At 37.3% G+C, this 26044-nt stretch overlaps 4 protein-coding genes across 5 annotated transcripts; 1 reads left to right on the plus strand and 3 right to left on the minus strand.

The window, feature by feature from the left end:
* Positions 1 to 1227: 1227 nt before the first annotated feature.
* LOC140758454 (uncharacterized) lies at positions 1228 to 4892 on the minus strand. The gene is made up of 5 exons (XM_073094628.1): positions 4591 to 4892; positions 3841 to 3979; positions 3032 to 3063; positions 1642 to 1728; positions 1228 to 1547 (listed from the first exon to the last, which is right to left on the minus strand). Exons 1-5 carry the CDS (start codon positions 4834 to 4836, stop codon positions 1407 to 1409), a joined length of 645 nt encoding a protein of 214 aa, XP_072950729.1. The 5' UTR covers positions 4837 to 4892; the 3' UTR covers positions 1228 to 1406.
* Positions 4893 to 5211: 319 nt separating this feature from the next.
* On the plus strand, positions 5212 to 16282 carry LOC140758425 (DNA polymerase delta catalytic subunit). Of its 2 annotated transcripts, XM_073094583.1 has the most exons (29): positions 5212 to 5585; positions 5675 to 5785; positions 5881 to 5987; positions 6088 to 6247; positions 6537 to 6868; positions 6989 to 7126; positions 7484 to 7561; positions 7650 to 7741; positions 8250 to 8316; positions 8423 to 8494; positions 8591 to 8677; positions 9598 to 9717; positions 9791 to 9889; positions 10848 to 10955; positions 11078 to 11173; positions 11283 to 11348; positions 11510 to 11566; positions 11684 to 11771; positions 11937 to 12016; positions 12519 to 12632; positions 12809 to 12923; positions 13003 to 13175; positions 13336 to 13407; positions 14293 to 14367; positions 14443 to 14532; positions 14610 to 14770; positions 15103 to 15176; positions 15381 to 15468; positions 15559 to 16282. In XM_073094583.1, the coding sequence occupies exons 1-29, from the start codon at positions 5297 to 5299 to the stop codon at positions 15644 to 15646; spliced, it is 3297 nt and encodes a 1098-aa protein (XP_072950684.1). In that variant the 5' UTR covers positions 5212 to 5296; the 3' UTR covers positions 15647 to 16282. The 2 variants fall into 2 exon arrangements, with proteins under 2 accessions (XP_072950684.1, XP_072950685.1); XM_073094584.1 differs by lacking the exon at positions 5212 to 5585 and having other exon boundaries at positions 5711 to 5785; positions 5888 to 5987.
* Positions 16283 to 17013: 731 nt separating this feature from the next.
* Positions 17014 to 19321, minus strand: LOC140758263 (gibberellin 20 oxidase 2-like). The gene is made up of 3 exons (XM_073094356.1): positions 18798 to 19321; positions 18340 to 18661; positions 17014 to 17298 (listed from the first exon to the last, which is right to left on the minus strand). Exons 1-3 carry the CDS (start codon positions 19319 to 19321, stop codon positions 17014 to 17016), a joined length of 1131 nt encoding a protein of 376 aa, XP_072950457.1.
* A 1607-nt stretch (positions 19322 to 20928) lies between these two features.
* LOC140758165 (probable methyltransferase PMT24) lies at positions 20929 to 25808 on the minus strand. Its single transcript, XM_073094245.1, has 9 exons — positions 25662 to 25808; positions 24093 to 25340; positions 23857 to 24006; positions 23457 to 23727; positions 23273 to 23383; positions 22812 to 22986; positions 22446 to 22718; positions 21851 to 22045; positions 20929 to 21290 (listed from the first exon to the last, which is right to left on the minus strand). Exons 2-9 carry the CDS (start codon positions 25308 to 25310, stop codon positions 21092 to 21094), a joined length of 2592 nt encoding a protein of 863 aa, XP_072950346.1. The 5' UTR covers positions 25311 to 25340; positions 25662 to 25808; the 3' UTR covers positions 20929 to 21091.
* Between the last annotated feature and the right edge of the window lie 236 nt (positions 25809 to 26044).

Raw genomic sequence — 26044 nt, forward strand, 5'->3', positions numbered from 1 at the left:
TGGAATAAGATACAAGAGCAACCGTCTCCTGCCGGAATACCGACCGACGACGAGCCCTGATTTCAAGCAAAACAAACACTCAAACCGGCATAAGTATATTATTGATATGAGGGAAAGAACTGCTCAGCAATAGTAGGACGATTAAGTGTTCTATCAATGGATGTACGTAGCAAAATTAGAGCAGAGAATTATGGGCATATATTGTTTATATAGGAAAAACTAGAGTAGGAAAGAAAGATTGTGAATACATAGAAGCATGTACATAAGTGCCTAAGCTTGATTGATAAGTAAGACAGTAGAATGTGACGCCTCATCAAAGTTTTGGCTGAAACTTCAGTACCAAGGGCATCAGCAACTCACATGGCTACGAAAGATTGTGGATACATAGAAGCGTGTACATAAGTGTCTAAGCTTGATTGATAAGTAAGACAATAGAATGTGATGCCTCATCAAAGTTTTGGCTGAAACTTCAATACCAAGGGCATCAGCAACTCACATGGCTAAGAAAGATTATGGATACATAGAAGCATGTACATAAGTGCCTAAGCTTGATTGATAAGTAAGACAGTAGAATGTGACGTCTTATCAAAATTTTGAATTCAGTACCGAGGACATCAGCAACTCACATGGCTAAGTAGGACTCGAGGGACACTACAGTAATTTGACAATTCGATCTTATTCACTGCTAGCTTATCCGAGCAAAAGACGATACCTCGTCGATTTTATTAATTTTCTTCTAGATATCTAGAAAATATATTTGTTAGAATAACTTAGTAGTTAAGTTTTCTTATCTATATAAAGGGTTTGAACTAATTACTTATGTTTTATCTAAAGTTTAAGTAAATAAAAAAGAAGTAAGACTTTATCAAAATTACTTCTTTTTAAGTTTCAACTTACGAAGAAGTTGAAGCTAAAAGACAAGAAGCTGTTTATTAGGCTACACCTTTTATTTCCTTTTTTTTTTGGGTTAACTCTAAAAAGAAATGTATTATTTTAATACAAGTTACAATGAAGGCTTTCTTCCTTTCTGACTTTACTTGGAGGCTTATTTTATCCTACGAAGAAGTTGAAACTTCGCACTGATTTACTAAAATATTAAAAGACGTTAAGTCCGTGACAAGAAGCTATGTATTTGGTTACACCTTTTATTTCCTTTTTTTTTTGGTTAACTCTAGAAACAAATGTATTATTTTAATACAAGTTACAATGAAAAGCTAAAACTGTATATGATGATATTTACACATATTGAAACTCATTACTTTATAGTTTAAGCACATGATGGCATACTATGAAATCATTAACACAAGCATTTTATGCACAGCCTGAGATTTAGACAGCAGCATACAAGTCTCCTACTCTTTCTCGCAACAGGACCCCACTGAAAGCCTAAGTAGTGCAGTTAGAACTCAGGCTTCAGAACGTTCAACCTTGTCTCCAACTCTAAATCGCATATTATCAGCATTTAGATCTGACGAATACAGCTGTTTTCGTTTTTTAACCAGATGGACTGCTGTTTCTCGATCAACTCGCGCCTCCTCATAGTCAGGCTACAAGTACAACCACAGAAAGAACATAACCAAAATAAGTTTGATAATCCACACAAAGAATTCAAAGATCAAGAAGTATGTTAGCTATGGTTACCGTCATTGCAAGAGCCTTGTCAAAACTTTCAATGGATGAATCAGGCTCTCCAAAGTTCAATTGTGCTCTACCAAGCGTGAGCCAGGCCTAAGAACAGATATTTACTTACATTGTTATAAAGTCATCTACTATATTTAAGGCTGATTCAGTTCTGATGGAAGAAAATCATCAAGAAACAAAATGTATAATATCAGTTGCTTGGGAATACAAGTAAAAATTTCAAGTTTCAGCACATGCAATTTGACCCTTTGCAGAAACGAAAGCAAAAGGAGAAAGTTCAATTTAGATAATTTTACAGTTACCTGATATTTGGAATAGACTAATAACTCAATCTGACACACTACATATTGATTCAGCTTTTACAATAACAAAACAAATAAGTCAATTTTACCAGACAAATATCTGGATATATAAACACACAAGTTTTATGAAATCAGACAACCAAATTTGAGCATCTAATTAGTAATGCATTTCATTGTTAATTATACCACATTCAGAACATGAAATCTTAATTATACTCACATAAAACAGCCAGAAACAATAAAAGAGAACAAGTACTGGTACAATACATTATTTTTCTCTGTATGAAGATTAAAAAAAAAAAAACAGAGCTAATCAGAATATTAAACTCTTTCAAGAAAACAACCCACTAATACAGCAAGCTAACTAAGATATCAATGAACATTTTGGACTCAACTCACTAACATCTTAGCTTGAGCTTCTTTAGATTGTGCAACAAGCTGCTGAGACTTTTCCAAATCTACAATCACTTGTTCAATTAATCCTAACAAGACAGGGTATGCAATTCAAGGGTATCGTTTATTAAGTACTACCATCAGAAACTCCCTGTTGATATTATTTAAATAGTTTGTTGTATCTGATGAACTCTTGTTCTTCTTAATTTTCAAAATACAACATGTGGCCAAATAGAAAAAATGCCTAACAATTTGACAATCTCACTTTAGGACAGGAAAGAGTCATTCATGACACAACTATCATAAATGCTCTAAACTGAAGTCAATGTACTTGCATATGCTTATGCAATCTCTAATCCACATCATGTAGGGCCTAGCCATACTTCCTATTAGAAGGGCTGCAAAAAGGGTCTCCACGACCTATTATGTCAGTAGGTAATCAGGTTAGATATTGAACGTAGATGACCACTTGTCCAAACTGAGATGATAAGCACAGGGTATATAATGTAGTTTTATTATGAGTTTTCATCATAATAACTGGGGTATTTTGAAACTTTAATATAACCATTGCCAAGTAACGTGCTAAATGAGGAAAGGAAGAGAAGAAGAAAAACAATGTGGAACATGCTGAGCATGAAGTAAAAAGAAAAAAGAAAAAAGAAACGAACTCCTTTAGTTGATTTAATCCAACAAACCTCAGGCCATGAGGGTTCCAATTGTGTAGCTCCTGCACAGAAAACAAGCAATGCCAATTTTATAGTTGAAGAGTAAAACAAATTTGGTTCATACATTCTCTTTTTGAAGCATTCTATTTGTAAAAGAGTTTAAGTGTAAGGAAACTAGCTCTTCTGTGGCCTATTAAGTTTGAATAGGAAGACAAGAATTGCATACTCATGAGAAGGAAAATAACCAATTCTGACTCTTGCCTGGTGCTTACAATGGTAAATTCATATCACACCTATTCGTCATTGCTGTCTTTTTACTACTAGCACGAATAGGCTTCTTAAGTGCTCACACTCTTTAATCACTGAAGTTGCACTCAATAGAGGTGGGAGCGCTCATGTGAAAGGTCAAGAGTTCAATCACTAGTGTTCTCTCCTTCTAGAGATTTAAGCAGTGTGGTTAGAAAATGTATGACCATGTGCCATTTCCAATCCATTAAAGCCTGTGTGCTCCAATAAGGAAAAGGAAAAAATAAATGTTCACAACCCCTGGCGCTTGTCTCTTGCCACCTTAGTTTTATAGCATGATAACTAATGACCAGAATTGACATTGGAAAGATTCTTCCAGGTTCACATAAGAAATACAAACATGTTAAGACATAAGAAACATATGGCATGTCATTATCAATTTACCCGAACAGGAGAACTGAAATGGGAAGGGATCAGGAAAAGTTAATTGGGTATTAAGTTCATTGGACCCAAGATCTGCCCTGCTTCCTCATATATATATACATATATGCTGATTTATGAGGAAATAAACATGAAGTTAAAAGAGGCCGTACGAGTTGCAGATTTTAAGGCCTTCCATGCATCGCCTAGCTCAAGAAAAACTTGTGCCTTTTGTTCATGAAGTTTTGCGCTGTCGGGCATCAGGTTAAGGGCAGCCTCCCACTTCCCAAGAGCTTCACGGTACCTTCCCTCCTATGACAGCAACAACCATCACCATGCATTTAGTCCCAAATTTGAATTGAGCATCAAAAAGTGCCAATATCCAAGTGTGAAATGCCGTCAACACTTCAAAACCCTATCAATGGAGTGTCTAGTTAACAAAGCTGACATACCACCAGATTTTTTAGAATCCATGGTTTTGTCATGTCTTTCCATAAAACTGTTTTATTTTTCTCACTTACATTTTCTTTAGAATTCATTCTTTACTAACTGATAGCCATCAGTGGGAGGAACAATCTTCCTTTTCAATTTAGGGCCATATATATATATATATAAAGAAGTTTCACTAAATACCCTCTCTTTCCTCGAGACCAATGATCATACGCGCATTCCACCTTACAATCAATTTAAGGAATTTGAAGGAAGGCAGAGGTCTTGTCCAAACTTTAACAGATGGAAACTAAGACGCAATTCCAAACAAGCAAAGAGCAAAGGCAAAGAAACAAACTCTAATATTTCGTTTCTTCTAATTCTATCTACCAATTTTCCAATTTAGCTTTTCCAACACCTCCAAGCTTCCTAATTTGTCTCACTTCTCGTGATTCCATTGGATCGCACATAGTAACTGATATACGATTCCTTACCTCGGCGAGCTGATTCCCTTGGGTTCGGAAAGATTCGAAGAGCTGCTTCAGATCGCGATCTCGAGGATCGATCTCTCCGGCCATCTCCGTGCCCTTGCGGTTGAACTCATCCAATACTCCCACCTCATCTTCTTCTTCTCCTCTATCGAACGGGAGTTTAGAGTTCGGAGAGATGGATTCCTGCCGATTTCTCTTCTTCCCGACCTCCCCCTTCGCCGAGTTCTTCTTCTTCCACACCAGCTTCATGGCTTCTCTCCCGGAGCAGGCCTTCGCAAGTGCTCTCTTAGCCTCTTAGGCCTATATTTTGGCCTGTCACGTGCGATGCGCGTGAGATATTTGCATATGGGAGAGAAAATCTAGCCGCTCGTGTTTTATTTATATCCGGTGTTGGTGGTGGGGTTCCAATTCCAAGTATTTTCGGGGTGTGTTTTGATAATAAAATTCAAAACTGATGTTTGAATATTCATAATAACTTTTAATATTTATAATTTATGCAAGAAAACCCCCGAATAAACCACAATAGTCGACCTCGGATCCCCACGCGTTACTCACGTGCACCACCAACCCTTATAAACCCTACTTCCCATAATGGCGGGAATCCTCCAATTTCTCTCTCTCTCTCTCTCTCTCTCTCTCTCTCTCTCTCTCTCTCTCTCTCGCTCCATTCTCCAGTCTCCAGTCTCCAGTCTCCAATACGATCAGGACAATGAGCTCGACTGGGAAGAGACGCGGCGCTCCACCGCCGGCGACAACCAAATCCTCAACCAAGCGATTCCAACCCGGCCCTCAGAATCCACCGCCGCCGCCGCCGCAAATCGGGGGACCGGAGGAGGAGATGATGGACGAAGACGTGTTCTTGGAGGAAACCCTAATTAAGTACGAGGAGGACGAGGAGGCCCTCCTCCTCCTCCGCGACGAGGCCCTCGCTTCCCGTCTCTCCAAGTGGAAGCGACCCGCTCTCTCCCAATCCTACCTCTCCTCCTCACAAAGCATCGGTCTGACCCAATTCCTTCTCCCTTCGTCTCGATCTCAGTTCTTAATCTTCAAAAAATGATTTTGCCCTTATTTTGTTCGTCTCTTGCAGTTTTCCAGCAGTTGGAGATCGATTATGTGATTGGAGAAAGCCATAAGGAGCTGATCCCTAACTCATCTGGTCCAGCTGCGATTCTTAGGATTTTTGGTGTTACTAAAGAGGGTTAGATTCTATGATTGTTTTTTTAGAAAAATTGAAATTATTTGTTGGACAATGTTTGCTGATTCAAGGAGCCTTTTGGTTTTGACTCTGGATAGGGCACAGTGTCTGCTGCCATGTGCACGGTTTCGAGCCATATTTCTACATCAGCTGTCCTGCAGGAATGGGGGTTGATGATATCTCACGTTTCCAGCAAATCCTAGAGGTGGTTATCATGATTTTCGCCTTTTCTACACTGAAAGTGGGGGTTTTTTTTTTTTTTTTTCCCCGAAGAGTTTCATTTAAAATTTTCTGCCTGTTGACAGGGGAGGATGAGGGAGTCAAATAGGAACAGTAATGTGCAAAGGTTTATAAAGAGGATTGAATTAGTGCAGAAGAAGAGCATTATGTATTATCAACAGCACCAGTCCCAGTCTTTCCTTAAGATAGTAGTTGCTCTGCCAACAATGGTTGCTAGCTGTCGTGGTAAGTAGAAATTGTAGAGAATGAAATCCGTGTTCTTTTTCTTAAACAGATTTTTTTTTCAACTGAATGTGTTGTGTGAAATAATGCATAGGACTTCTTTAAGGTCAATAAATTATCTTCAGCTCATTCCTTTTGCTTTCTTTCTTTTTTATGTCTTTCATATTAAAATCAGTAGCATACGGATGATATCTAAATCGGCATTTGCACATGGTTACGTAACATCCTTTCCTGTAATTTTTCCTCTCATTTCAAGGTGTTACCTTTATTAACATTTGTAGCACTTTGTTAGGCATCTTGGAGAGGGGCATAATGATTGAAGGCCTTGGTTCAAAAAGTTTCCTTACATATGAAAGCAATATACTTTTTGCACTTCGTTTCATGATTGACTGTAACATTGTTGGAGGCAACTGGATTGAAGCTCCTGTTGGGAAGTACAGGAAGACAAATAGGACTATATCTTATTGCCAACTGGAGTTGGACTGCTTGTATTCTGAATTGGTCAGTCATGCACCAGAAGGAGAGTATTCTAAGATGGCTCCATTTCGCATACTAAGTTTTGATATTGAGTGTGCTGGTCGTAAAGGGCTCTTTCCTGAACCAACTCATGATCCTGTTATTCAGGTTGATTTCATTACCTTTGCAGGTTAAAATTAAATTACCTGAAGTCTTTTTTTTTCTTCTTTTCCAAAATTCTTGTATGAGAGTAATTGTTTCCGATTTTCTTTTCTTAAATTTGAATAGATAGCCAACTTAGTTACTCTTCAAGGTGATGATCGGCCTTTTGTACGCAATGTGATGACTCTCAAATCATGCTCTCCAATAGTTGGAGTTGATGTGATGTCATTCGACACAGAAAAAGATGTTTTACTCGCTTGGAGGGTAAGTATCCATTGAACTTTTTCGTTTAGCTTCCATGGAATTTGAATCTATGTATGATTCTGTTCTAGCTTTTACATGCAGTAGAATTTGTAATGCTTATGGTGTATGCTCATTGAGTCTTAAGCTTTTTCAAATATTTGTGCATTAAATCTTTCTTTTCTTGGATCATTTTTTGGCACCATGCTGGGCCCCTTTTCAAGTTTTATTTCTTAAGTAGTTATTATCTTGTTATGTCTATGTTGTTGTGTGTGAATAATATACTTGATATTTCTATTATGTATTAGTCTCATGGTTATCATCTCCAATCTGATCATTCAATTTTGTTGTAACTATTGTTTAACATGGGATAAATTGCAGGATTTCATCCGAGAGATTGACCCAGACATTATAATTGGGTACAATATCTGCAAATTTGACCTGCCATATCTTATTGAGGTACTAACACTCTTGTCAAGTATAAACTTTCGCATTTGCAAGAAGTTAAGCAGGTCTATGTTTAGTGAATTCTCTGATTGTCTTACAGAGAGCGGAAGTCCTCAAGATAGCAGATTTTCCAATTCTAGGTCGCATCAGAAATAGTCGTGTTCGTGTCCGTGATACAACTTTCAATTCAAGGTAACACTTTTGCATTATTGAAACTGAAAGCATTCAAGATGGCATGGTGCTGGTTATACTTACTATCTCTGCCACTTTTTATACCCAATACAAAGGGTCTGAATCCAAAAGCTCATTCATGCCATGTGTTTCATTATCTTTGGACAAAATGCCTGTTTCAGATGTCATCTATAGGGAACCAATCATTGATTGTTTTCCACTATCCAACTTGATTCCACCTTCAAAGGCTATTGTTGAGAGTGGTTATATGTTGACTTCATGGTTAGCATTATTGTTCATTCGATAGTAAAACTGGTAACATGTCTACTTGGAAATTGCAATTACTTGCAAGCTTGAACTTATGAGTTCCTAAGAAATTTGTACATAAGATTTGGCATCCTTCAACCTTAAATTGGTCTAAGATTATGACATAATCGAACTATCACTCTGCTACATTAATCATGTAATTAGAAGCCCTAGGTTCTCTCCAGGTGGGATGCTTATGGTGACAATAGTTTGATTCATGCAGGCAATATGGTGTTCGTGAAAGCAAAGAAGTAACTGTAGAGGGAAGAGTGCAGTTTGATTTACTTCAGGTTCTTATCTAATGACAGTGTCAATTATTTATGTTAAGTGGTAAACAATTACATTACCTTTTTTCAGCTCTATTTAGCCTGGTATTTTATGTACCAAATGTAACAGGCAATGCAACGGGATTATAAGCTCAGTTCATATTCTCTGAATTCTGTATCAGCACATTTTCTTGCAGAGCAAGTGAGCTTCCATCATTTCTTGCTATGGTTTTATGTGCCATTATATATTCTTTTGTTATGGAATATTGTTTTTCTGATGTTTGTTCTTTAAGAGCAGAAAGAGGATGTTCACCATTCAATAATATCTGATCTTCAAAATGGTAACTCAGAGACAAGAAGACGACTGGCTGTCTATTGCTTGAAGGTACTTAATTATTTTTGTGCAGTTTTACATAATCTCATTTAATTTCTTTTCTGCGGTTGATGTCAGTTATTTCTCGTAATATTGCATGAAAATATTTATTCTATACATGTTTTCGCTATTTTTCTTATTTAGGTCCTCATTGCAAATAGAAGTTGTTTTGTTCCGGTAGTTTCTCAGATACAACATGATGCATATCATATTGGAGGTGCTTTCTGAAAATGCAAATAGCAATTAATTGCCCAGTGTACCACCATTTTGATGTAAAAGAAGCTATTATGCTGTATTGAGTAGGTTCGCCATTATGTTGAATATTATGTGCAATTATGTGAACTTAGTGTTTGAAGAATAAAACAAAATACTGTGCTGTTTGCAAAATAAACAGTGTACTTCCAAGAGATCTTTGCAACCCTTCCATGTTTCAGCTTGTTGGAGCAACATGTGTTGGGATGGGCAGCATGGCCATGGCAGATTGAAACAGGAATCCTTGGTTTTAAGGCCTTCCTAGCACTTTCTTGATGTCCAACTGATGACATGGCAACTCCAATAAATGTTTTCAGATTAATTAGGCATAATTTTCACCTAAGCTTAATCATACAAGGCGATGGTTTATGAAGTGTTGAGTACTCATCTCAACATGACATTGATTATTTGTTCTGTTATAAGTAAACAGTTAAGGTTAGTTTTATTAGTAAATCTAATATCTTTAGTTTGCATTTTTGGTATGATTTAAGGTGTAATGGATGCTTCAGAGTATGAACAATTTGATTTCTACTATATTTGTAGATAGTTCCAGTCATCATCTTTCTATAAGATTTTCATCCTTTGCAATATGTAGTGATATAATAATCCTATATTCATTAGTACTCCCTCTGGTGTGCCTGTGTCAATCCTGGTATAACTTATTTCTGTTGTAAATCCAGGATGCCTATCTTCCACAACGTCTCTTAGACAAATTAATGTATATCTACAATTATGTGGAGATGGCAAGAGTCACTGGTGTCCCTATCTCATTTCTGCTTTCAAGAGGGCAGAGCATAAAGGTGACACTCATATTGCTTCTGTCACATTTGTTGAATGGACAATTCTTCAGCTTACATATACTCCCCTCTCCAGGTCCTCTCTCAACTCCTCAGGAAGGCAAAGCAGAGGAACCTTGTTATACCAAACATAAAAGGCCATGGATCTGGACAAGAAACCTTTGAGGGTGCAACAGTAAGTCGATAAACCTGCGCTATACTTTTCTGCTCCTCATGTTGCTTCATACATCAGAATATGGATTAGTTGGCATTTTGTACTCTGTTTCTGCCAACTGTTTAACTTTGGTGGATTTTATAACGTATAACAATTTCTCTTAAGCACAAGAAATGTATATCTCTTCATATTGCTTTTGGATAGGTTTGATACAAACTATAGAAAATGCTAGATCTTATGAACTGTTGATGATTTTTGAGTTTTAACTCGTTTGTCTTGGTAAATTAAAGGTGTCCATACTGCCAAATTGAAGTTATGGCTGGGAATTTAAGTTCCATGAAAGTGTTATTTCATGTGGGATTCTGCTAATTATTACAGGTTACAGAATATGGTAGCAAGCCATGGTGCTTTCTTTAGCTTATATTAGCCTGAGACTGAATCTTAAATCTAGGTATAAAACACTATTATTGCTAGATATAGCACAATGACCTCAACAAGGGAGGAGAAAGTACTCAAAGAAGGTGTTGTAAATTCTTTGAAGTGGACATATGTCACAGGTTTCTATGTTTGTTCCTATCTGTATACAGAAGCATATTATTAACAGTAACTGTGCCAGTTTATGCAAATGAGAGATCTCAGAAGACTTGCTACTTCTAGGGTAAAGCAATTGGAATCAAATATTGTGTGGAAGTCATGAGCGAAGAAGCCTAGCAAGATCGTAAGACCTGAAATTTGGGTCAAGAAAGCTAAAGCCCATGAAACTCTGATCTTTATTGGTTTGAGTGAGGATCCTTTGCTACAAATTATTGTGATTTACTTATATATTATTATATATGTTTTGCTGGTTGGGTTTATACATGTTGTGACTGGCAATATGATCAAGACTGCGATTTGAATGATACTTTTGTTGTTCTAAAGTTGGAAAAGGATCAGAAAGGTTCTAATAGACACAGTGCAATCTGCTTATTTTCCTTTGCAGGTTTTGGAGGCGAAAGCTGGATTTTATGAGAAGCCTATTGCCACTTTGGACTTTGCTTCTTTATATCCTTCCATCATGATGGCGTACAACCTATGTTACTGTACTTTGGTAAAGAGTTCATTTTCAGATGACATTGTTCATCTAGAATATGCTACAGTGCAAGCTTAGCTATCAGTCTCTTTGGTTGTCTACATGAATATTGGCTCTCATTTGCCTCCTACTTTGTAAAGGTGCCACCAGAGGATGCTCGCAGATTCAATTTGCCTGCAGAAAGTATCAATAAGACTCCATCTGGTGAAATATTTGTGAAATCAGAACTACAGAAGGTAAAATCTAAATACTTCCTCACTCAGATCACTTGGCTTCTTATGAATACTTTTGGCTTCATATTGGGAGTGCTCTTCAATGAAAATAACGTATCAACTTTCCAATCAGGGTATACTTCCAGAAATCCTTGAAGAACTATTGGCTGCTCGTAGGAGGGCAAAAGCAGATTTGAAAGTACTGCAGCATTTTTAAATTTCGGAAGACAATAGTTAGCAATGATATTTATGTTGGGTTATGCTGAATGCAACCCTTTTTTAGTTCTTGATTCTAGTTGACAACTTGATATCATTGCGGATTTCTAATATGAGGCCTGTACTGATTACAATGTATTTTAGGAAGCGAAAGATCCATTCGAAAAGGCCGTTCTTGATGGCCGCCAGCTGGCCTTAAAAGTATTTCTCCTTGTTGTTTGATGTGTATACTTTTCTCAAGATGATATATGCACGTGATTGAGTTTTTCCTTGCCAGCTTGGGTTGTGAGCTTTGTGCAATATCTTCTGTTTCTGTAGATAAGCGCCAACTCTGTATATGGTTTCACTGGAGCAACCGTTGGTCAATTACCTTGTTTAGAGATATCTTCTAGCGTAACAAGTTATGGTAAACTCTTCTTCCTTTTATCTGTGTAGAGAACTAATTTTTAAATTTAGACACTAGTGCAGTGATTTAATACTTTATTTCAAGAAATGTTTAGGACTTTGATGATGCATCACATTCTTTTTTCTCCAAGTATGGTGTAAAATTCTTTCTTTCATTTCATTGAAGGTCGACAGATGATTGAACATACAAAGAAGCTGGTGGAAGATAAATTCACAACCATTGGGGGCTATGATCATAATGCTGAGGTAAATATTATTATCACTCCTGTATTTTTTGTATATCAGTATGAACGATTTCATTTCTATAACTTACAAGCAAAGTGGAAATTAATTACAAATAGGAGTTACCAATTTTCAGATTGTCGTATATTTGCATAATGAAATGTTGTGCTAGAGCACGAGGAGTTTTAGACTCATGGCCAAATTAATTTTATGAGGTGCTGGTAAAGAAACATGGTTCTGTACATCTATCATGACTGTAATTGATTGAATTCCCAAACTTGATGCCAGCACTGTAAAGTTATCATTGCTGTTATGATGAACAGAGGGAGTGTTTCCTATGTCAAGAAAATTGGTTCTGTACTACCAAGATTTCTACTTAATAAGTGTCTGGTCTCAATCTGAATTTCCAATAAGCATATTCTACATGTTTATGTTATATACAAATGCATGGTTGATTCTGTCCAAAGAGAAACCATTTTTCCAAGATTAGTTGTTTCTGAAAATTATAACTTCCATTTTTTACTAGGTGGTTTATGGAGACACCGACTCTGTGATGGTGCAATTTGGTGTTACAGCTGTGGAGGATGCAATGAAGTTAGGAAGAGAAGCTGCAGAGTACATTAGCGGAACGTTTACAAAGGTACATATGGAAGTGCAAGTTATCGTATTTGAGTGCTTACTGTTGCAACTGTATATTTCTTATCTAGCTTAATTTATTTTTACTTCTACATTAGCGAATCTGCAGATTCAAACCTTTTCTTTTCAAATTATTTATCTGGTTGGTTAATTGTAGAAGAATATCTTTTGTTTCTGAAGCCAATCAAACTGGAGTTTGAGAAGGTCTATTATCCATACCTATTAATCAGCAAGAAGAGATACGCTGGGCTATATTGGACAAATTCTGTTAAGTTTGACAAAATGGACACTAAAGGTAAGAATTAAACTGTATTCTTGTAGGATAGCATCCTATTTTTTCTTTAGGTATGTTATAATGTGATAATGATTAACAGGCATTGAGACAGTCAGGAGAGACAATTGTTTGTTGGTGAAGAACCTGGTTAATGAATGCCTTCATAAAATATTAATCGATCGAGATGTTCCTGGTGCAGTTCAGTATGTCAAGAATACCATTTCTGATCTTCTGATGAACCGCATGGATCTGTCCCTTTTAGTTATAACAAAGGTAAGAAGATCTCTTACTATGAAGTTCTGTTATTCTGGAGAAAGTCCTGCCTGCTATATTAACTAGTGAATGGCATCTAGTACATATTCAACAGTAACTGTTGGATTTATTCTAAAGTTGAAATTATTCTAAAGTTGAAATTATTCTACTGATCTCACAGGGTTTAACAAAAACAGGAGACGATTATGCAGTAAAGGCTGCGCATGTTGAACTTGCTGAACGGATGCGAAAAGTATGAATACATTTTCTTTACCTTTTGTCACTGGTTTATCATATATTTATTGATTTTGAATTTGATTACTGTAGAGAACATGAGCATATCCTTTTTGCTTGGTTGAGAGCAACGACTGAAGTTATGAAAGTTTAGTATCACAAGACTTCCATATATGAACAGCACCAGTTAATTACAAAAGTTGCATTAGTAGTATACTCATGTTTGAGATGCAGAAACCCTAGGAGAAATATGTGAACCATAAGGCTAGAAGGTAGCATTGGGGCCCTGCATCTCTCATTACTGTTGGTGCTCCTTAACTAGTTTGACCTAGCATAAATGGAGAACAAGGATGTTGTCACAAAACATGTGTCCATAAGTATCTTTTTTCTATTAGCTCTCGGTGAAGCTTACTTCTCTTTCTAGGAAGCTTATTAGAGGTGTAAGAAACTGAGGCCGCAGATAGCATCTCCAGAAAGAACAATCAGATGAAAGCAGATAAAGAGATGTTCATCATCCAGGAAATTTTCCTTAAGATTTTGTTAGGATATATTTATGTTGAAAGCTGGTGCAACAGCCAGCAAGGACCCATGTCTCCATTTCTTCACCTACAAATAAATCTTATTGGAAGTACCTTGTAATAATTGGTATTATCATTGAGGTGGATAGATATAGTGGGACCTCCTTGTCACAGAGATGAAAGTGAATGTTTAAGTTCTCTTCTGAAAAATCTTCAATTTGGAAATTGTCATGCAAGGAAGCATGTTAGATGCAAATAGTCGTGCACATGGATCCTCTCAAAGTCAATAATGAGCTTCTCTCTTTCTTTCTTTCTTTCTGTTTATCCATTTGATATCAAGATGGTTAGCCAACAATTCTGGCACTAACATAGGTATTGTTGGACAGCGAGATGCTGCTACTGCACCCAATGTTGGAGATCGTGTTCCCTATGTCATAATTAAAGCTGCAAAAGGGGCCAAGGTAATTCATTTCATCTTCATTTCCCAAGAATACCATTTAAGATATGCTATTGATGCTTTTGCTTTATACATGCAGGCTTATGAGAAGTCAGAAGATCCAATATATGTGCTGGAGAATAACATTCCAATAGATCCTCAATATTATCTTGAAAATCAAATCAGCAAGGTCCGTGCAATATTCATTACTAAAATTATATTGTTTATTCTTTTTCCTCAATAAACTGTATGTTGTCAATACTGCAGCCATTATTGAGAATATTTGAGCCAATTCTGAAGAATGCAAGTAGAGAGCTTCTTCATGGAAGTCACACAAGAGCAGTCTCTATTTCAACTCCTTCTAACAGTGGGATAATGAAGTTTGCTAAGAAACAACTTAGCTGCCTCGGATGCAAAGCAGTTATCAGGTAAGATCCTTTGGTAGTAGGACATAAACTGTGGTAAGTAGGAGAGTTTATTTAGTATCTTAATGTGTTTCAGTTCCTTCTGGTTGACTGCATAGCAATCTCAGTATACATCTTGATAGCAAACAAAGACATCGGATGAAAATTTGAGAGTTCTATGATGCTAAGTTTACAGTAGGATCATTCTAATTCCTATGGTTATTACTTCCCTTTCTTAAAAGTAGCACTGTAACTTCTGCTAAATTCACTTTTTCAGCCCTCTATTAATTACTTTTTATGGTGATTGATAGAACATGTTGTTTGGACTTTATTCTGCTCTTATTTTTTGCTGTCAGTAATGGAGATCAAACTCTTTGCTCACATTGCAAAGGAAGAGAAGCCGAGTTATATTGCAAAACAGTAGCAAATGGTAATATCGGTTATTCTTTTATAATGAAATATCATTTTAATCTTTCTTTTAACAAGTTGCTTTTGAAAACTGTTTTGCATAATACTGACAGTATTATATCTGCAAATTTAGAGAAGTTCTCCATTTATATTATACTTTCTGTTTTCCATACTTGTGTTTTTCTAGTCAATTCTCATGGTTATTTGTTTGTTGGCTACTTTAAAGTTTCCGAGTTGGAGACTCTCTTTGGAAGGCTGTGGACACAATGCCAAGAATGCCAAGGTTCTCTTCACCAGGATGTTCTGTGCACAAGGTTCAACATTTTATTTCTTTCACTCATCTCTGTTTCTTATTGCGAGAATTCAATTTTATGAATAATTATCGAATGTTTATTTTATTTTAGTCGAGACTGCCCCATTTTTTACCGGCGGAAGAAAGCGCAGAAGGATATGGCTGATGCAAAACTGCAACTTGATCGGTGGAACTTTTGAGCCTCTTACAGGAGAATGTTAGCATTGCTACGCCTGATCCACCAAAAGGAAATTAATTGTGGTATGAGGTGCAGAAGCCACATTAGTTTGGTCACTGTTTGCTTTACAGCATCAGTGAAAACTGCTTCTTGATCAGCAACAGGAGCGCAACATCAGAATCGTTTCAGAATATAGCCGCCGCAACTCATGTTCCATGCCAAACCACAAGATTGTGCTGGATTCTTAGATGATCTATTCCTCAAGACGCAGATGGATAAATAGATCACAGAATGATTCGTCACAAGGTGTAATCATCAACATCAGGTTTCCTCCTTGATAGTTATGCTGATGGTGCTGATTACAGCACCGATACTCAGGATTAGAAGCTTTCAAATTTGTACCTCTATCCATCTATGACTGTGGGAGGTCCATGGTGTATCGTAGTACTTTTTAACAATAGAGCGTGTATATGCTAGTTGTTCTCTAGTAGCATTGTGCTGTTCGATTTATGTATAATCTACATTAGGGAGCCATTGTCCAAATCTAATCGTGCAAGCTGCAGCCAGTTATATGGGCATATTTAATATCAACAAGAGCTCATTTTGTGGCAGTAAACTTTCTGAGTGATAATGAATCAGGGAAATTATATTTATTTTACCTCCAGTGGTTGCATATCTCTATAGTTTTATTTATTGTCATTTTATTCTTTCAAAAAGAAATTATTATTTTTCTTATCATATTTGACCAATTTGTAAGTCAAATATGAAGATATTTATTAGGGATAAAATTATAGGTAATTGAATAAGCTTTCTATTGTATCTGAAATAATATAATCAAATTTTAGATGATAAAATATTATTAAAAATATATTCATATTTAATATCTACAATTTATTTAATTGTCTATAACTTTATCTTAAATTCGACTTATACATTACAACATGATTAAAAAAATAAGAATTTTAATTTAACTATAATCATAAGAAGGTAAAGTTGTACAAATTAAAATTATAAGAGGTTAAATAAATTTAGATCTATCCACAGGTAGAGTAAAATATAGTTTAGTTTCCTCTTAAATAGATGAGTATGTATTCATCTATAATAGTATCAATAAATCTAGTAACTTGCAAATAGGTCAGCACCAACATATTATTAGAAAATAGGAGACAAATTAAACTCAAGTTGACCTTTTTATTTGAAAAGTTGTGACTCTTAGCATACCATACTACCATGGCTCCTGACAAAATAAAACTTCAGAACTGTCACAACTTATGCTTTTAAACTCACACTTTTAAACTTCTATAGAGTATAGACTTTCACTATGCTCATTTAACTTTGACCACATTATTAGCCTGACTCTTAGATTACTATCCATATCCAAGTGATGATCTAAGGGGTGGTGGTTTGGGCTGACGAGGTGGAGAGGAGGTGTTCGAAGAAACAAGAGAGGGTGACGCCGTTAACCCGGTGGTGGCGCTGCGTGAATTCCACCATCTCCGACCACGTGAAGTCCGGGTAGTTCCGCCACCCGCCGTCTCGGGCCAGCAGCTCCTCCGGCGGGCGGACGACCTTGTCGCCTCTAGGGCACACGAAGAAGGTGAGGGACCGGCGGTCGTCGTGCCGGTTTACGACGGCCCGGTGCAGGCAACTCTTGTACATGCCGTTGGACAGAGCCTGCATGCGATGTTATTACAGTCTAACAGCCAAAAGAGCGTAGTAATAATCAGAAGGATCAAATTTTGGATTCGATAAAAAATTCTATCACAATCCAACGTCGTATCATTCTAATGAAAGAAAGAAAAATTGACAGCGCGCAGAGAGGTACTAATAACCGGAAGGGAGGAGGTTTTTCGCAATAAATTGGAAGATTAATCTATCTGTAAAAATAAAATCCAAAATTATAATGAGGTACTTTTACAAATAACACTTTATATTTTATTTATCTTGTGATTCTAACTTCGTCTCTAAGCATTTTATAACTTGATCCTTATTTTTTCCCTATAATTTTTATTTAACACTAATATTATTTTAATTAACTAACGTTAATTAAGTTACTAAAATACTCCCACCATTCTCTCCTTATTCACTATCTTCCCCACATACTCCCTCTAGTGTCATTGTCGTTGCAAGCATCCACCTTTCCTCGTCTTCTCTCTCCCTCTACTCCTCCTCGTCACTCTTTCTTATTTTTAAAGAGAAAAAAAATAATAAAGGCAATAGTAATTTAGTTATTTATAAATTATTCAATATATTATAACGAGATATTTCTTTTATAGTACCGTCTAAATTAACACGGAATGTTATATGAAGTTCTTAAAGAAAAAATATATTATATGAGACTTATAGAAAAAATAAGATACCGGGTTACAAAATTCTCAAAAACAGAATACGAATAATAAAATAGATAAAATATAGGGTGTATTTATAAATTTTCCTTGTAATTATTAACTCTATCTACTATATTACGCTCTTAATTAGTAACAATACACATTAAAAAAAGAAAATTCTAGTTATCAGTAACATTTTGGGAGGCATTAAAACAAGGGCGATAACTTTATCACATCAAAATATGAGAAAGAAGTAGAATATTTTAATAAATATGAAAAACTGAGGTGGACTTTCGCAATAAGATCAAAAGTACGTGATTTATTTGCAGAAAACCCCAGAAAAAAGAAGAAGAAGAAGAGAAAGTATACGTAGAAAGTGCTTCATTACCATGAACGTATCCCCAATATTGACCACCAAAGCATGAGGAACCGGCCGGACTACCTTCCAACTCCCCTTGGTGAACACTTGGAGCCCTTCCACCTCCTCCTGCTGCAGTAGGGTCACCGCCACCGGATCGCAGTGCGGCCCGGTCCCCTGCGTCAGCTCCGGCTCCGGGCACCGGGGGTAGTAGTTGCACCTCATTATGTACCCCATGTCCTCGAAGAATTCCTTGAAGTAATCTCTACCAACCCTCAAACTGATCCCCAGGAGCTCCATGATCGTTAAGGCTACCTTCTTCATGGCTTCGCAGTATCTCTCGTACACCGCTCTGCTATTAACAAGCAAGCATCGTGTTGCAATGTAAAACACCAAGATCGTCGTTCTTTAATAGCTTAATTAGTATGGTAAAAGAGTATGAAGTGAAAGTGGAACAGAAATAGGTGATCTTGTGTGAAAAAAATTACCCCATCGGCTCGTAACCTTTTCCCATGGTAGAACCCAAGAAGTCGACGATGCTCCCATCCGACCCAAACGATAAGCACGCTTTCCAAGGCAGCTTATCGGCAAACCTCTCGGCGTGGGCCCCAGAATATCCCCACAAGCTCCCGGTCCGCTGGTGGGCTCTCATCCTCTCCTCCAACGGGAGCCCGAAGAACTCGTCGACGCAGGTCAGCGCGCCACGCGACAGCGCGGGGTCGACGCCGTGGTTGACCACCTGGAAGAGCCCGTGCTTGATGCACGCCTCCCTGGCGGCCTCCACTGCGCGGCTGACCCCGGCCGCATCGCCGGCTAGGAAGGGGCCGAGGTCGACGACCGGGGCGTCGAGGTACTCGTCGGACGGGACGCGGTCGTCTTCGGGCCAGATGAATTGGGCGGGTATCTTGGCCTCATTCCCGAGAGTGCACGGATCGAACAAGACATTACCATCGTTGTCTTCTTTGGCGGGTAAGGGAGGAGAAGAGAGGAGAGAGCTGGAGATGAAGTCCATGGCCAGAGATAGTGGGAGACGGCTGGGGAGTGTCGGCGGTGGTCGAGGGACGCGAGGCGAGGTTGGCGTTATGAAGGAAGGAGAAGCGGACAAATATAGTAACTTAGTTTAAGTGATAAGGACAGGGGTATTCTTGTAAATATGATCATACCAAGCTATGTCAGTTACAATGTATCTGCCCTTTTTTAAGGGTCTCTCCAACGGTACTTAAAAATGTTACTTAAAATGTCAAGTGATAAAATCGTACTTCCAAGTAATTTCTCCCGGATCAAAATCCTGCCTCTTTGCCACTCCTTTCAATATTAATATCATATTTAATATTGATCGGTTTAAAACTATATATGTTGACAATATTTTAGGGTACAGTTTTAGGAACACTGAGCAGGAGTAGTAGTCTTGGTTGTAACGAGTAACGGAAGAGAGTGAAGACTTTTGACTTTCTGTGAGTAGGATAACGTTTAAATCTTTGTGTACGTACATATATATATTCTCGTGAAGAGGATTGCTTACTCAAAGCAGTAGATAGTCTGGTTGTTAGTTTCTACTTGACTGTCTAGTGTCAGAGTTTGAGTTAGATAAAGGGCAGTGTATGGCAGGGTAATTTAATTTCATTAGTTTTATGGGTCTGTTTGGTTGCCTGGAAGATGGAAAAAAGTAATAATTTTTTAGAAGTCCACCACCTTATGTATGTATGCCAGAGTTAGGAAGTAACTTGTCTCATTTTACTTCATCTTCTGAAAAAAGAGCCATAGTTATATGGTTTTACTAACATTTTTTAGGCAAGGATTTCTACAGGTAGATTAATCACTTTCTGACAGACAGATGGATGCAGGGGTATTTTTTAAATCATCCTTTTGATAGGTTTGTTTATAAGCAAAATGGTTCTTATCCTTTATTATGTTGTTCTGAATCCTAAACTTTTCTACCCAAATGTAAGGGTTGGAATAATAATCTACTTTCACTAATTAAGGGTCCTTTTTTTAAGGTAGGTGATATTTGTTCACCAACATTGTTAGCAATGTTGAATTGGATTCTTTCAAATATCTTATTGATGCTACTCCCTCTATCCAGTTTATTTCCTACTATTTGTTATAGAGAGGCTAAACTCATATTCGTATTCATATGATATTTCTTCGGATATAAATTTAGACAGTGAATTTAATTACCATATCTACTAACTACAAGCTTACAACCATGTAGACGGATTAAATATCAAATATCTATATTCATTATCTATGAGAATTTGTCATATAATTACTAAAACCTATACACAATCAATAAGTATATACAAAACACAATATTAGAGATTCACATAAATATATAAGGTCTTCTACACCACTATTTAAATAATATTTTAAACTAAATGATATGTAAATACTGATTTGAATTTTATACTTCAACCTGTATCTATATCCAACAAATGCAAATACGAATATCAATATTAAGATAGATAAGAGAATCTCAATTCATGTTCGATAAAACTCAAATCCGAACCCGGATGGGGTCAGATTTAATCCAGACCGTTTTCACCCTATATATAGATTATAAGTAGAATTGCATAACCAATATATACATCAAAATTAATAGCCTTCAAAAATGAAATTTTTTACATCAATCTTACAATTTGTAAAATATAACTTCTCATTCTTGGCAAGGGACCAAGATGGAGGAAACTAGCAGCATTAAAAATGTGTGAGATTATCAAAGACGAATAGCTACCACCTAATTTGGAACTGGTTAAGTCTAAGACATTGCCATGCTCCTCTCTAATCATTTAGGACGCCACAGTGTCTTCTGGACACATAGCAAGCCCTCATCTTCCTTTGAGAAGGTCATTCTTATATCCCAATTCAACGATCTTGCTATGCTTTCAACTTCATTCACAGTCTCAACATTGTCCCTTACTATTAGATAGCCTTCTGGTCTCAGTACCCGATCTACTTCAGCGATCACTGGCACTATACTGCACCTGCAAGTAAACATAATTGTCTGGACTCAGGAGGATGAAACATTTTCTAGCACCATCACCAAGTTTCAATCAACTAGTTACGAGATGACTAATTTAAGATACTAGTGGAGAAGCTGGAATAGTGGAACATGCAAAACAGACAAAAATTAACTCGTGGAGGGATAAATTGTGTGAGTAGATGATTAGATAGTTAACATCTAGTACCTCTGGTAAGTGCACATGAACTTCTTTAACTAGCCCAACCATATATTCATATCAGTATAATAGCAATTTAGTGATCTAGGACTACTAATAAGATGATTTCTGATACTTAATACATTTATTGGATCGGATGTAGCCATTAGTAGTTTCAAGAAAGAAATTTTGTTGATGTAAAAAAGTTCAATGCTAATATTTCATGCAAACAAGTCAGGTATGTGAATAATCTTTAAGCAAGGATTTCTACAGGTTATATGTGTCATCACCGTTGATTTTACTGTTAGTAGACTCAGCACAAAAAAAAGGGTTAATTTCTGTAACTGGTCATCTTACAAATAAGTGAAAAAATACATGATGCTCACCTCTTCTTTATCTTGGACAATAAATGGTCTGCATGGAGAAGATCATATGTCCTTGGGTAAGTGCTGAATGATTCACACCAATCATGGTATATCCCGAACAATCCACGCTCATAAATAACAGGAAGTGTGTCTGGTGAGTCAATTGATACAATGTTCATAACCCACACCTTCATGTCTCGCAGAGCAGCAGCGAAACTGTCAAAACCAAGGCAAAGGAAATTTAAGCTAGTGTGCAAGCAAGATTTTAGGTGAACAAACTTCTAGTCATCTTAGTGAGAAGAAGCTCAAGATCATTTATAGAAACTGAATTGTACAATTATTGGCAAATAACCTATTCATCATATTTGGGAAACACTATAAGAATGTCCATAATGTTACATACTCATTCTTATATGATGTATAAAAATTCTTTTTCACTTGGTAAGTGACAACAATATTAAGCAGAGTGTTCATACAGAGAAATAGTGGGATCATAACAATAAAAACATAGATAGTGGTCACAGAGTTTTGAATATTAGATGAATAATATTCTAGTTAGATGGACAATCATAGATTAGCTATAGACTGTCCAAATAAATGCATGAATTTTGCTTACCCTCCATATACAGATCTCATGTCCATGACATTCCTCACTCTGGACCAGTTGATTCCCATTCCGTCAAGATATGACTTGCTTACAACATGCTTCCAATGCTCATAATCTACTTTGAAGTCCTCAAGAGCAGGTTTACCATAAACACCAACCTGGGAATTGTTCAACCAATATGGTGGTTCCTCCAACCTTTGTGGCCATTCTTCAGGCCACTGTGACCCTCTCAGAGTAGCATCCACAGGCATTCTGTGCAAGCATGCTTGTAAAGATATGTTCCTATAAGCGTGAAAATATATCGACATAAGGCATATGAAAAAAAGAAAAAGTTAATAAAACAAATGGGTTGCATATTCTTTTCAGGAGTCTCACCAAGCTGCATTAGGATCATCTGATTCTTGACAAAATGGAGGATTGTTTTCCATTCTTTTGTCATAGCACTCATTGTTGGAAGGCTTTCTAAATATCGCTAAGCCAACTTGGTTAAGGGAATCCTTTGTTTTATTCACCATATCCCAGCATATTGACTTTGTAAGTTCAGACATGGCTGACAGAATTTCCAGACAAATAAGTTAGGGGTGGTTAGGGATTGATGTGCTACTTTGTACAAGATCAGCATTAACAATGAGTAATCTTTCATCCAACGGTCTATGAATATTATAGTACTCTCTTAAGCTTCATGAGAGATATGATCGAATGGCATACAAGTAACAAATATCTGGGGTAAATAAGTTATTCAAGTATAACTCAGACATAAAGCATGATAAGTACAATAGGCAATGCTGCATCTGCAAAATTATGAATGCCCAGAGGTTATATATCAAATTACAAACCTTGCCAAATCTCAACATCTTCATCAAGCTTTTGGTAAACAGGTGTAGCGGACCACACAAAGTAACCACCAGGCCTCAGTAACCGATTTAGCTCCAGCAAAAGCATGCCACCTACGGATTATCATCTCAATAATATGAAGTGTAACTTTGTGAAAAACGAAATCACAAGTTCAAAGATAGCTACCTTCAATGTGCCATGGGACCCTACATCTTGCACAGTGAACAACATCAAAGGCGCGGCTGGGAAAGGGAAGTCTCTTGGTGCCCATGACTGCTGATATAGCTGGAATTCCTCTTTCAAGAGCAAATTGCACTTGGGCTTCATGCTCATCTTTTGGTGCAAAAGACATGGTAAGAACATCTCTATCAAATAGAGATCCTCCAAAGCTAGCTACTCCACAGCCAACATCTAATACGACACGACTTCTTTTACCCCAAGCTATATCAGGAAAAGACTGCAATAGAGAAAATGACAATCATGTAAAAATCATTAGCATCAGAAAGAGTAATTTTTGGTAGTCAACTGCAAATTGAGAAACCAAATCATAACAAGGAGAAGCTACTCCTGTGTAAAGAAACTGGACCTGCTGGATAAAATCAATGTAGTGGAGTGCACCATGCTTGAATTGAGTACCACCACCTGGAAAAGAGAGGTACTCTCCAGAAACCTTAACCCAATTCTGGTGTCCCTTTACATCTGCAAGCTTGGTATGAGGAACATTGTGGTACCATATCTGTAGTAATCTCAAGAACATGAAGAAGATACATAGAAAAGGAGTGAAAAGATTTGAATTTTGATCCAATGCTTTTTCATATATACCTTATCCTTGCTGTTGGGCCACGTAATTGGTTGTTTGTATCCTTCAGGAAGAGGAACAAGGCAGGTTGGTGCTTCACCAGGGCAATGCCTCTCACGATGTTCGTAATGCTTAGTTGTCCGAAGCTTCTTGAGAGCTTCCTCATTGTCGAGGCAAGGGATGTAGTCAGCTCCAGCAGTTACATTACACAGCTTCCAACTGTATCCTTTGTCTTGGCTTTTTGTCAATTCCTTTTCATTCTTTGACTCAGCATATTGGGTAGACCAAGCTCCATTTTGAGTTTTAGTCTCACTCAGAAGCTCTGACTGAGCTGCATCAAGGAAAAAAACTTCAGTTGCCATCTGGTCTTTATTTTGGTTTCCATTTCCAGTCTCAGTCTCATTCAGAAGCTCTGACTGAGCTGCATCAAGGAAAAACACTTCAGTTACCATCTGATCTTTAGTTTGATTTCCATTTCCAGTCTCACCAAGATTCTGTTCCACATCCTTCTCCTGGTTGCCATGATCATCCCTTTCCTCTAGTTCATTGCCATTTAATTTCTCCTGTCTCATTGACATCTTCTCACCAGCAGATTCCTGTAGGCCGCCTCCTTTAGTTTCGCTAGAAATTTTATCTAAATTTTTCATTTTCTCATCATTTTCAGCTTCATCAGCGTTTTGCTCGAATTTCTCTTTGGTAGGTTCTTCAAGGTTCTCTGCCATGCTTTTATCTTGAACATCCTCCTGAGTGCGAGCATTTTCACCGTCTTCCTTGATCAACTCTCCACCCTCAGTCTTCCCATTTTCATCATCAAAGGTTAGGTTTTTTGACGTGTTAAACGATTCATCCTTCGTATCATCAGTAGGCTTCGTAGGTTTTTCTTCTTCAGTCATCTCAACAGGGTTTTCGACCATTTTCCCAAGCACATTGTTCTCGTCAATAGAAACAGAACCATTCTCATTTGGAGAATCATTCATGTTGGTGTTTGCTTCTTCCTGCAATGCATTGTTAGACATGTCTGTCGGCCTATACTCTGGTATCCTAGAATCAATCATAGAAACTTCTTGTTTCATCTCAGATTTGTTTTCCGATGAAGACATGTCGACAGGAACAACCGATGAGGATGTCATCATCCAAACACCAATCAAGCATAGCGCCACAAACACAACGAGAGTCACCGTTGAACAGTACGATGATGACCTCCTACTATCCATTCGTGGGCTTCTCCCAAATAAAGCCATTTATCACATACAAACGATCTTTTGATATATCTGAAAAGTGTACAATATCAAAACACAAACGCTTACACACCAAAAATAAAAAATAAAAATCAACTTTTGAAAATTTTTACTCCATCACCAAAAGATCATTCAAAATCTTTTCAGAGGATTCACAATGTTAAGAGATCCCACAGATAAGCCAACAAGACATCCTCATTGCCAAGAAAAGAGAATACTCCTATATCTAACGAGGAAAACTCCATTAGATTCATGACTAGCTAAAGCTTCAAATACTCCTACCTAAATTCTCAGATGGATTTATGTACGATTGGGATAAATAAATAAAGAATTCACAATGTCATAATTCCATACCTTCCTGGAGAACAAGAGAAGGGATTCTTCGAGTTTGGAATAAGGATGGATGAGGAATTTAAACGCTTCTTGTCTTATTTCCAAAAATAGATAGCAAAATCCTCGGGTTCTAGTAATACTTTCTATTCCGCTTGTTTTCAATGGCGGGGAAAGAGAAAGGGAGGGAGATGGGCACGGCCACACGAAGCCCGCCTTTATTGGCGCCCGCTGTCATCTGAACCGCGAGAACAACTTTAGGAACGAGTGACCTCTCGCCAATGGGCGATGCACGCGTGGGTTCGGTTTGTACGTAATGGTAGGTCCGCTTTAAGATAAACTGTTCTTGTAGGACAATCAATAGCAACCGAAATGTGGTGGGAGGAAAAGGACAACATAACACCATA

Source organism: Typha angustifolia, chromosome 3 (genome assembly GCF_048772165.1).
Source record: "Typha angustifolia cultivar Huaian chromosome 3, ASM4877216v1, whole genome shotgun sequence".
Taxonomy (NCBI): Eukaryota; Viridiplantae; Streptophyta; class Magnoliopsida; order Poales; family Typhaceae; genus Typha; species Typha angustifolia.